Here is a 12,917-nt window from a genome sequence, read left to right on the forward strand (position 1 = left end):
GCCAGTTAGACAGGCAGAACTGCAGGGTCTCAATGCGTGGATGAGACGATGGTGTAAGGAGGAGAGGTTCTGATTTCTTAGGAACTGGGGAAACTTGGGAAAGGGGGAGCCTATACAGGAAGGATGGGCTCCACCTAAACCAAAATGGAACCAGATTGCTGGCACCTAAAAATTAAAAAGGTTGTAGAGCAGTTTTTAAATTAAGGGCTGGGGGAAAGCCGACAGGTGTGGAGGAGCACGTGGTTCGGACAGAGACATCCCTTAGGGGAGGATCTACTAAAGGAGATTGTCCATGTCCTAGTAAGGAGGAGAGGATGGAAGATGATAAAATACAGGTAGGATCTTATGAGAAACAGTCAAATTAAAAAAAGTCTCATTCCATTACATCACGTAGTGGCAGACAGCTAAAAAGTGACAAGTTTTTAAAGTGCTTCTATACCAAGGCTAGAAGTCTAAATAATAAGATGGGTGAACTAGAGTGCCTCGTATTAAATGAGGATATTGATATAATAGGCATCACAGAAACTTGGTGTAATGAGGATAATCAATGGGATACAGTAATACCAGGGTGCAAAATATATCGGAAGGACAGAACAAGTCATGCTGGTTGGGGAGTGGCACTATATGTGAAAGAAAGCATAGAATCAAATGAAGTAAAAATCTTAAATGAACCAAACTGTACCATAGAATCTCTATGGACAGAAATTCCATACTCTAATAATAATAATATAGCAGTAGGGATATATTACTGACCACCTGACCAGGATGGTGATAGTGACTGTGAAATGCTCAGGGAGATTAGACAGGCTATTGAAATTTAAAAAAAAAATCAATAATAATGGGGGATTTCAACTATCCCCATATTGACTGGGTACATATCACCTCAGGATGGGATGCAGAGATAAAGTTTCTTGACACCTTAAATGACTGCTTCTTGGAGCAGCTAGTCTTTGAACCCTGCAGAGAGGCAATTCTTGATTTAGTCCTAAGTGCAGCACAGGATCAGGTCCAAGAGATGAATATAGCTGGACTGCTTGGCAATAGTGACAATAATATAATTAAATTTAACATCCCTGTGGCGGGGAAAACACCACAGCTGCCCAACACTGTAGCATTTAATTTCAGAAAGGGGAACTACACAAAAATGAGGTTACTTAAATAGAAATTAAAAGATACAGCACCAAAAGTAAAATTCCTGCAAGCATGAAAACTTTTTAAAGACACCATAATAGAGGCTCAACTTAAATGTATACCCCAAATTAAAAAACATAATAAGAGAACCAAAAAAGAGTCACCGTGGCTAAATAACAAAGTAAAAGAAGCAGTGAGAGGCAAAAAGTCATCCTTTAAAAAGTGTAAGTTAAATCCTAGTTAGGAAAATAGAAGGGAGCATAAATTGGCAAATGAAGTGTAAAAATATAATTAGAAAGGCCAAAAAAGAATTTGAAGAACAAGCTAGACAAAGACTCAGAAAGTAATAGCAAAAATTTGTTTAAGTACATCAGAAGCAGGAAGCCTGCTAAACAACCAGTGGGGTCACTGGATGATCAAGATGCTAAAGGAGCACTCAAGGACGATAAGGCCATTGCAGAGAAACTAAATTAATTCTTTGCATCGGTCTTCACAGTTGAGGATGTGTGGAAGATTCCCAAACCTTAGCCATTCTTTTTAGGTATCAAATCTGAGGAACTGTCCCAGATTGAGGTGTCATTAGAGGAGGTTTGGGAACAAATTGATAAACTAAACAGTAATAGTCACCAGGACCAGATGGTATTCACCCAAGAGTTCTGAAGGAACTGAAATGTAAAATTGCAGGACTACAAACTGTAGTCTGCAACCTATCATTTAAATCAGCTTCTGTACCAAGTGACTGGAGGATAGTGAATGTGACGCCAATTTTTAAAAAGGGTTCCAGAGGTGATCTCGGCAATTATAGGCTGGTAAGCCTGACTTCAGTACCGGGCAAATTGGTTGAAACTATCGTAAAGAACGAAATTGTCAGACACATAGATGAACATAATTTGTTGGGGGAATAGTCAATATGGTTTTTGTAAAGGGAAATCTTGCCTCACCAATCTACTAGAATTCTCTGAGCATGTGGACAAGGGGGAATCCAGTGTATTTATATTTTCAGAAAGCCAAGGTGCCTCATCAAAGGCTATTAAGCAAAGTAAGCAGTCATGGGATAAGAGGGAAGGTCATCTCATGGATTGGTAACTGGTTAAAAGAGGAAACAAAATGTATGAATAAATGGTCAGTTTTCAGAATGGAGAGGTAAATAGTGGTGTCCCCAGGAGTCTGTACTGGGCCCAGTCCTATTCAACATATGAATAAATGATCTGGAAAAGGGGGTAAACAGTGAGGTTGCAAATTTTGCAGATGATACAAAACTACTCAAGATAGTTAAATCCAAAGCAGACTGCTAAGAGCTACAAAAGGATCTCACAAAATTGGGTGACTGAGCAACAAAATGGCAGATGAAATTCAATGTTGATAAATGCAAAGTAATGCACATTGTAAAACATAATCCCAACTATACGTATAAAATGATGGGGTCTAAATTAGCTGTTAGCACTCAAGAAAGAGATCTTGGAGTCATTGTGGATAGTTCTCTGAAAACATCCACTCAATGTGCAGTGGCAGTCAAAAAAGTGACCAGAATGTTTGGAATCATTATGAAAGGGATAGGTAATATGACAGAAAATACCATATTACCTTTATATAAATCCATGCCCATATCTTGAATACTGCATGTAGATGTGGTCGCCCCATCTCAAAAAAAGATATTGGAATTGGAAAAGGTTCAGAAAAGGGCAACAAAAATTATTAGAGGTATGGAACGTCTGCCATATGAGGAGAGATTAACGAGACTAGGACTTTTCAGCTTGGAAAAAAGACAACTAAGGGGGGATATTATAGAGGTATATAAAATCATGATTAGTGTGGAGAAAGTAAATAAGGAAGTGTTATTTACTCCTTCTCATAACACAAGAACTAGGCGTCACCAAATCAAATAGGCAGCAGATTTAAAACAAAAAAAAGGAAGTATTTTTTCACCCGATGCACAGTCAACCTGTGGAACTCCTTGCCAGAGGATGTTGTGAAGACCAAGACTATAACAGGGTTAAAAAAAGCCTAGATAAATTCATTGAGGATATTAGCTGGCTGTTAGCCAGGATGGGCAGGGATGGTGTCCCTAGCCTCTGTTTGCCAGAAGCTGGGAATGGACAACAGGGGATGGATCACTTGATGATTACCTGTTCTGTTCATTCCCTCTGGGGTACCTGGCATTGGCCACTGTTGGAAGACAGGATACTGGGCTAGATGGACCTTTGGTCTGACCAAGTATGGCTGTTCTTATGTGCCCTGCAGTACCACACCCCAGAATCTTACCTCAACTGGCATACTAAACCTAGTGTGATCACTAATGAAAGGGTGTGTATGGCCTTCCAAGTGCATGAAGTCTCCTACAACAAAGATGGTAATACAACTTCCAAAATATAACATTGGCAGAAACAGTGCTGGAGCATGCTAGTGAATAGCTTTAGAGCAGCATTGCAGACAGATTATGATACATTAGTCAACCACAAAAAATCAAGGAGTTGTGGTCAAACACCTATTGAATACTGGAGCATAGAAACTGTATGAAGAATGGAAAAGAAAACAAAAGCATGCCAGTTCAGTAATCATTCGGACAAACCAAGTCTGCATTCAATGCAGAAACAAAAGCAGGGGTAAAGAGTATGCAATAAAAAAAAAAAATACACAGAATATGGAATTACGTGATGAACCCAAAGGCTCTGAGCCTTGATCAGAATATAGAATGTAAGAACATTATACAAAGCTGGAGCACTTAGGGTAATGATGCACGAGTTGAAAAGACAGGAGTGGGAAATCATCAGTTGATTCAAAACGAGATAGGAAGGCAAGGAGAATTCTACCATGATTAACACAGGATACTGACTTCAGAAAAAGAAGATGGAAGACATAGGATGGAATTGCATTGGGCTAAAGCCAAAGAAAGCCAGGATCTTATGGCATTTAACCCGCAAATTCTTAATATGCTAAAGGCAATATTCAGAATCAAATCCAGTGCAGTCATAATAGTACAAGTATCTGCACCGACCTCAGCAGCGCGCAAGAAAGAAACTGACTAATTTTACAGCTACAGAAAACAATACAACAGGTTTCAAGACAAAATGTATTGTTGGTTATGGGAGATATTAATGAGAAAGTAGGATCAAATTGGAATTTCTGAACGATAGGCAGATTCTGATATGTTCAAGAAAATGAAAGTGCAGAATGGCTACTAAATATCTCCCTAAGTAACAACCTGGTGATAACTAACACACTTTTTCAACAAGAAAGCTTCAGAGAAACTGGACTTGGATATCTGATGGCCAAACAAAGAACATGATAGACTTTGCACGTGTGAATCACAGATGGAAATTGAGTGTGTTGTATATATCATTTGCCACTGTTATCAGATCATATGTTGTTGGCATCAATGAGGTTGAGGCTGAGAGCAACTGAAAAAGTACGAAGAACTAAGATCTATGGTGTGGACAAACTGAAAGAGCCAGATATGAGGGGGAAAATACAAAGCAGCCATGTGGAAAATGAACGTTGAAGAGATGGCGTAAAAGATGGGATTACAAGAGCAGATCAATAAGTGTTGGGCTATAAGGCCTAAATGATGAAAACAAGGTGTATAATAGATGGAGTTGAGTTGCAGGTGAGTGACAAGCATAGGAAGCTGAAGGAAAATAAAAAGGAAGACTCAAATCTAAAAGCTGAATACAATAGGTTGACCAGAGAGATAAAACAGAAAGCTGAGAGAGAAATTACTAGATAACTTAACAATGCTAAGAAGCAGAAGAATATGTAAAGAGAATCATGACACTGCGGTTGTATTGCAAGATAAGAGAACTGAGTGGGACACAAGTGGAAGATGTCAGCAGTGAAAGATAGGCGGGGCAAAAAATTGAGGATGAACAAGAACAGTATAAATGATGCAAAGAATACTTTGAAGAGCTGTGCAACATGCATAAAACTGTAGATGAAACTGTCCTGGAAAAGCTTCCCACTATAAATGAGGGAGAGCAGAAACTGGAATTCTTAGTAGTAGTAAAGATCTCAACAGGAAGTTTGAAAAAAGGAAAAGGTGCCAGGAAGTGACAACATACTGCAGCACTGTTGCAAGCAGGTGAGGAATACATGATAAGGGCAATGCACAAGCAAGTCAACAAGATTTACAAGCAAGAACAAGTGCCAAACATGGGGGAAATTATAATAGTATAGATCTATAAAAAAGGTGATAATGAGAGTGTCAAAGAACTACTAAGGAATCAACTTATTGAGTGTGCCAGGAAAAGCTTTCACCAAGACACTGCAGAGGAGAATAAGGGTATGTCTACACTGCAATGTAAGCCCAGGGTTAATGGGACTGTAGTAAGCTGATCCATGTTAGGGAAATACCGGGCTTGAGCATCTACATTGTATTTTAACTCTAGGTTAAGAATTTTCTGACCCATGCTTGAACTAGGGATCTGGCATCCACACTGCAGTGCTCAGACCTGAGTCAAAGTAACCATATCCATTTCCCTAGTGCTATTCCCCAGAATGTGACCACTCTAGCACTAGGACTGTGGTGCACTGTGGGAAAACTTTACTGCCCGCCCTGCCATTTACCAGGAAGCAGATCACTTTACAAAGGACTTGATCAGCTCTCTCTCCATTGCAAACCCAGGAGGATGTTTGATCGTGTGCTTGCAGATCGGTGATCAGAACAGAATGGGTTAATGTTGACCTGAGCTTCTGCCGTTTGCAAAGGGGGTGTGACTTCCATTTTCAGTAGTGTGGACTGCAGATTGTTGGGATAGAGAGGACTAAGGAAGTTGTCCCATGGAATTGCTGGATACTTCTGGATGACTCCTGAGATCTGAGTGAAGCAGGGCTGTGTCTACACTGCAAAGCAACACAGTTTGGACTCTCCAGCCCTGCAGGGTCCTGGGAACCTGGGTCCGAGCTCTGGGTTAGCAAAATTGCAGTGTAGATGCAAGGGAGGTTAGCCTTAAGCCCGGACTCAAGCATGGTCTTATACTGCAGTGTAGAGTTACTCTAAGAGGTATTTGTATGCTGCGCTTGCAGAGGAACAGGCTGTATTTAGACCAAGATGAAGACGGATACCACAGTAGTACACTGAACACAACTAAACATATTATAGATGCCAAAGTTGCTGTAAAAAGGCTTTCGATGCCATAACCCTTTTCTCCACATGCTAAGTCTTGAGAATGTAGGACATCCTTGAGAAAATGATCAAGCTGATAGAAAATATCTAGAGAAAGTCAATGAGTATGATTAAAGTAAACAGGAAGCTAATGGAACGGTTCAGGTTGACCACAGGAGCGAGACACGGATGAACACCAGATATGTTCAGCATGGTATTGGAAGCAGCAATGGCTGTAGCACTGAGAGATGAAATAAGAGGAGTCATGGTATGTGGAAGGTCAATCTTAGATTTGCAGATGATATAGAACTGATAGCACTGACTAAGTAACAGATACAGAGAATAACTGACAAAGTAGACTTGGATAGCAGAAAATCTGGAGTGAAGATCAACAGATAAGACTAAAACTATGCAACTGGAAGACAAGAGTAAGAGGTAAAAATTAATGCCAGCAAAAAAGAACTAGAACAAGTGGAAAAAATTGTGTGCCTTAGAGTATTAGTATCAAAGAATCAGAACTGCGAAGAGGATATTAAAATAAGAATCAAACTAGCTTCTCCTGCATTGAGAAAATTCTGTAATATCTGGAAGACTAAAGACATTTTGATAAAGACAAAGATAAGTGTCTATGAGACAACTGTCATGCTGACACTGCCATATGGGTCAGAACGTTGAAATATGAGGTAAGCCAATGAATGTAAGATATTGATTGCACAAATGATCTAGCTGAGGAGAAAATACTGTGAGTTTCAAGACAGAACAAAATAAAAAAGTGATAAGGAAATGGCTAGGGCAAGAAATAACGCGGTTACAGAAGATTCAAGAAAGATTACTGAGATGGTTTGGACACATGTCAGGAATGATCCTGGAAAGGATACCATGGCATGGCAATACATACCGAAGTACAAGGAACTAGAAATAGAGGAAGACCGAGGATGCACTGGATAGAAACGGTGAAGAATGACACAGAAAAAGGTTTAAAGATGAATGAAGCCATGAAGCTGGTACAAGACAGAAAGTGGTGGGAGGACTTCATTTAGCCCCATCAACTTTGCTGAGCTGATGGACAGAAATCAAAGAAGCATCCAGAATCCTAAGTACCTTACTATTTTGTCAGTCACCTCTAGTTCCATTTGTAATATGTCAACATTTAGTTAGCATGACCTGTAGGCCTTCATCTTAGATCTCCTGAAGAGAAATTAGACACAAGCTTCCCCTTCCATGTTTGATTGCTATGATTAAAGTTGATATGTTTGTGTTTAAAATATAACAGGACAATAATCTTAAACATATGTTCTTAATGCTTCCAATGACTAGTCTAAGAAGCAAACAGTAGATGGACTTGATTATTTTTTCTTCTTTTGAAATGCATGACACCCTTCTCTGCCACAACCAGCTGGCTCCCCAAGCAATCTACCTCCATGTGCCATTTGGTAACATCACAGTCACTACTGAATTATGGGAGGCGGTTGTTTGCATATATGTATATAACATTCAGCTAGGTACAGTCCACAGTAGTAAATGCAATCACTCACCTGACTCAATATATACAGTCCAAGTCTAAGCTCTCTCGTAGCACTCTGTGGTGATTGTAATATCACAGCACAGCATGGTAGGAATGAATCAGTGAACTTTTTAATTATGTCTTTTAAATGCAAATTTGGTGCTTGTGAAAGTGAAGGACTACTTTAATTAAAGTCAGGCATAGTGGGAGCAGATGATGTTCTAGCTTCTTCATGCAATACAGTTCCTTCAACATACTTCAGTACTTGTCTGAAGCATCACTACTTATTCAAGTACAGGCCTTTTCCAAGCAGAGATTGTTAACCATGCCAGATAGTTTGTCACAATGTGGATTTCAACATTGTAAATTCTGTGACATAGACTATTGTCGTCTAGTACAGCAGTTCTCAAAATGTGGGTTGGGACCCCAAAGTGGGTTGCGACCCCATTTTAATGGGGTTGCCAGGACTGGCTTAGACTTACAGGAGCCCAGGGCCAAAGTCAAAGCACGAGCCCTACCCACCTGGGGCCGAAGCTGAAGTCTGAGGGCTTCAACCCTGGGCAGCAGGCCTCGGACTACATGTCCCCTGACTCAGGCTGAAACCCCTGGGCTTCAGCTTTGGTCCCCCAGGACGGTGGGCTCAGGCTTTGGCTTTGTCCCCCCACAACCTGGAGCAACGGGGCTCAGGCCCGCTCAGGCTTCGGTCTCCCCTCCTGAGGTCATGTAGTAATTGTTGTTGTCAGAAGGGGGTCGGGGTGCAATGAAGTTTGAGAACCCCTGGTCCAGTAAATAGAGGATAATTCTCTAGTCAAGAGCTGGCTCCGTGTGGAACAAAAATCACTGGTCACATGGCTCAGGACAGACATTTTTCTGAATAATGCCTATTCTCCTACGGCCTTTTTTCAAAAAATAAAGAAAAGTGGACCCTTACTTACTGTTCTGTGCATTAGATTACTTGACACTATTCCTAGTGTAAATGGCAATTATGTTTTGATTTGGCTTTTATAGAGAAAATGTGTTAATTCAGGGATTTTTAATTTTTTCATTAAAATGACAGCATCTTCAATTATGGGGGGAGGGTTTCTATTAGTATTAGCAGTAAGAAAATATTGAAACTTTACTAATTCACTTTGTCATTTAAGACTGCACTGAAACTAGATTTGAAGCAACCTGAAATATTTCTTAGTGTTCCACTTGAACAAGGAGAAAATGATGCAGATATTGAAATAAATGAAAGCTGAGAAATAAAAGCATAGAACAAAAAACACAGGCAAACTAATTTGAGCAAGAGACGTTTTATCAGAAAATGAATGTTAGTAAATCATATGACTACATGCAAAAAAAGCTATGTTAAAAGAATGACAAGATTGCAAAGTCAAGCACTGACAAATTAAGAAATGCCAGAATTAAGACTGACTGGGCAACTTTAATTTAGCTCCCTTTTTCCCTCCCACAGGACCTCTGACTACAGAAATTCCATCATGTGAAGCCATACTAACCACATGGTTTATCAATAGAGTTCAGACGTTTAGGTCCACAGCACAGACCTCTACCGCTTGGTAGACAAGGATGTAATACTCACATTACCATGAGGTTCACAGCTATTTGCTAGACTACAGAAGAATGTTCAGAATAAGGAATCCTAGGTTCTATTTTCAGGTTCTGGAGGACAATGCAGTCTAGTAGTCACAGACTCTTGTGTCTTGTCCCATTCTGTTCCTGTAGGCTCTGCTCTTAAACCCTTGGCTCTTGTGCCTGCCAACCTGTCACTGTTATTCCTCCTGCCAGGTCCTGTCCCCTTTTCCCAGCCTGCCTCTGGTTCTTCTCTCTGCTCCTCACCCCTGTACATCAGTTAGGCTGTTTCTTCAGTTTCCTCCACGCTGTTTGAATGTCAGCAGGAAGAGCATGGAGAAGATAAAAGAAACAATATTCCTGCTCTAGAGGTTACCACAGTCATCCCTCATTCCTGGGAGCATCAACTGCAAGAAACTCCTGCTCCTAAGACAGACCATGCTCACTATAAACAGAATCTTCACAGATTTTAGCTGTCATACGCTAATAATCCCCAACTGAGCACATGCAAACAAGTGATTTTTTTTCTCAGGGGCTTATAACTCAGCTACTTCTGGGTGGATTTTCACAAGGACAGCAAAACGCATCTCTCCAGCATCAAGGAAGCCCCCTCACCAGTTTAAAGATTCCAAAGCCTGGAAGCATGAGAATTTCAAGAATTTTTTGACATAGGCAAAACATTTTTTTTTCCGAACCTAGTTTTCAGAAACAACTGAGCTATTTTTGTTGAAATTTAAAACAAACAAACAAAAAACATCCTGAGCCTGAAACTTTAGCCCAAACTTGTAAGGCAAAGTTATAGGCAACTGAACACAGGGCCGTCTAAGGAGAGTGCTAGGCAACTTTAACTACAGCTGTCACTGCCCGCTCTGCTTATGACATTGCTAAATAAAAATACTGTATGAAATAAAATGCACCTTATCACAAGTGACATTTCCAAGTTGCATTTGGAGTTGCAAAAAGAAAAAGCTATACATGTAAAATATTATTTCAATATACAAGTATATCTAATATTCGTACTGTACACCCCCACCCAAAATTCCTTAAAAATAAAAAAAACAGCCTATTTCCTAATACACTTTATATCTGTTAAAAACATTTTTTCCATACGTCTCACCTTGCCATGGCTTCTCTCCACCTTTCGGAAACATTTATTCAAGGAAAGATTGTGTCGAACAGAGTTCTTCCACCCTGTGGGTGCTGTGGCAAAGTATGGGAAGCGTTCCAGAATCCAGCTGTAGATTTCTTTGACTGGCAAACTTTTATTAGGAGAATGTTCAATAGCCATGTAAATGAGAAGGCTAAAGGAATAAGGAGGTTTGGAAGTGGCTGATTTTTTTTCCAGATTCTGGTAGCAGGATGATGAGAAAGATGGCACATTATCACCCTCAATGTCATATATAGGACTAACAATTGGAAGACCCTCACTTCCAAGACTGAAGTATGTTAGAAGATTAGTACTTTCATGAAGCCAGTTCAAATTTGTGAGCTCATCATCATCATCATAGCTGTCCACTAGCGTGGCCTTCGGCCTAGCAGCATCAACTGCTTCAGGCAAGCTTCCCATTCTGTAAATCTGTCTTAATCCTGCAGCCTTTTCTGCTCCAGGTGCTTCAGCTTTCTTATCTGGAGTCATCCCAGTTACTGGACCCATTTAATTTTACTTGTCTATAACAAAGAAAACAATTATAAATCAATATAAGTCTTAAAAATCTTATCCAACTGCAGCCACTAAGCCAACAAAACCAAAGGAAATTCAGTACTGTATCTCCTCTATCCTGCTCAGTAGCTTTAATTATTTTAGTCATGGGTATTTTTAGTAAAAATCATGGACAGGTCACAGGCAGTAAACAAAAGTTCACCGCCCGTGACATGTCCATGACTTGTACTATATACCTCAAACTAAAACTTGGGCCGAGGGGGCTGCAAGTGCTCTGGGGTGGTGGTCTGGGGGCGCCGCGAAGAGCGACGCACAGCCCGGGACCCCCACTGGTGCTGGGAGGGGGGGCAGCGACACTGGCAGGCTCCCTACCAGCTCCGTCGTGTCCCTACAGCTCCTAAGGAGAGAGAAGGCCAGGGTGGGCTCTGTGCACTGCCACCGCCACAATCTCCAGCTCCGTAGTTCCCATTGGCGGGGAACTGTAGCCAAGGGAAGCTGCAGGGATGCACCTCTTGGCAGGGGCGGTGTGCAGAGCCCCTTGGCCCCTCCGCCTAGGAGCTGCAGGGACATGCCAACCGCTTCCGAGGAGTCTCTCCCCCTCGGTAAGCGTCACCCCGCACCCCAGTCCCCTGCTCCTGCTCTGAGCCCCCTTCCACACCCAACTGCCCCAGCAGCAGCCAGTAAAGCTGGCCCAGGAGCTGCCTGATCTGCTTGGGCAGCCCCGGAGCCAGTTGCACCGGTGGCTGCAGAAGTCATGGAGGTGACAGGAAGTCGTGGAATCCATGACTTCCATGACAGACATGCCACCTTAACTATAATACATTTATAAATGTGTTGGGATATAGCTATTCAAAGCCTGGGACCATCTGAATCTTTGTGAAATTGTCTCAACCAGGTGTTAAACTCCCACCGGTTTCTGACTGGGTCCTCATTACTGAACTTATGCTAACTATTTGGAAGTTGCTATACCTTATTAGATACAACAGGAGTGGCTACATTGAGATCAACTTCTGTAAAGTGGCTCTGCACAACAAAATGAGAGAAGCGGTCTGAATAAGTGGACTCTCATATGTTCAGTTCTCCCATTAACTGTTTAATTACATTTATTTTATATATATTTTATAATTAACCCTCCTTATAAATGTTTTGATTTCCCCCCTTAGGACTTAAATTGCAAAAAGCCCTATCTATAAAGTGAAGTTGTGATCTTATGGCCCCTCTACACTACAGATGGGATCATGTCCAGTGAATCGGTGTTTTGATGCACCCATCAGACATGGTTTCAGTTAATACAATTTAGCACAACCATAATCCAGTGGTGTTTGCCTGTCCACATGACCAAGATGCACAAAGTGTTTGCAACAGTATATTTTAGGAAAATCTGGTCAGCTATCCCATATCGCCTCAGATGTTGGCACCAGGCGATATAGGATTGTAGATGATTTTCAAGATCATTCCGAACCACACGGCACACAGGGTTCTGGAAATTTTGTACTAATCTAGATTCCACCAATAGTGCAGTGCCTATTTGGTTGTTCTCTGTTCCCTACAAAACACCACTGTATTCTACAACCTCAAATCTTTCTATCCTGTGGATATTTGGCATTGAGCATACCAATATTGTTTAAATGAGTTAACACAGGCTGGCCTGGCAAATTCCATGATGCCAGAATTTTCAAGAATTCCATTCACCCCTTGTATCAGGGAATTCAATGCAATAGCAAAGTGGGGACAGTGTGATGGAATAACCAGATTTCAGAGTAGCAGCCGTGTTAGTCTGTATTCGCAAAAAGAAAAGGAGTACTTGTGGCACCTTAGAGACTAACCAATTTATTTGAGCATAAGCTTTCGTGAGCTACAGCTCACTTCATCGGATGCATGCAGTGGAAAATACAGTGAGGAGATTTATATACACACAGAACATGAAAAAAATGGGTGTTTATCATGCACAC

At 41.0% G+C, this 12,917-nt stretch overlaps 1 protein-coding gene across 7 annotated transcripts in view; it reads right to left on the minus strand.

Annotated features, from left to right (window-relative positions):
* The window catches only part of FOXN2 (forkhead box N2), a 130,417-nt gene that overhangs the window by 59,789 nt on the left and 57,711 nt on the right, over positions 1-12,917 (minus strand). For all 7 annotated transcript variants that reach the window (XR_012667784.1, XM_048842960.2, XM_075127186.1 and 4 more), the window contains one exon: positions 10,423-10,973. Coding sequence is in view for 6 of the 7 variants with exons in the window: in XM_048842960.2 (XP_048698917.1) it covers positions 10,423-10,959 (537 nt within the window). In the remaining variant the exon portion in view is untranslated. The remainder of the gene's footprint in view (positions 1-10,422; positions 10,974-12,917) is intronic.

This window comes from Caretta caretta, chromosome 3, assembly GCF_965140235.1.
Source record: "Caretta caretta isolate rCarCar2 chromosome 3, rCarCar1.hap1, whole genome shotgun sequence".
Lineage (NCBI taxonomy): Eukaryota > Metazoa > Chordata > Testudines > Cheloniidae > Caretta > Caretta caretta.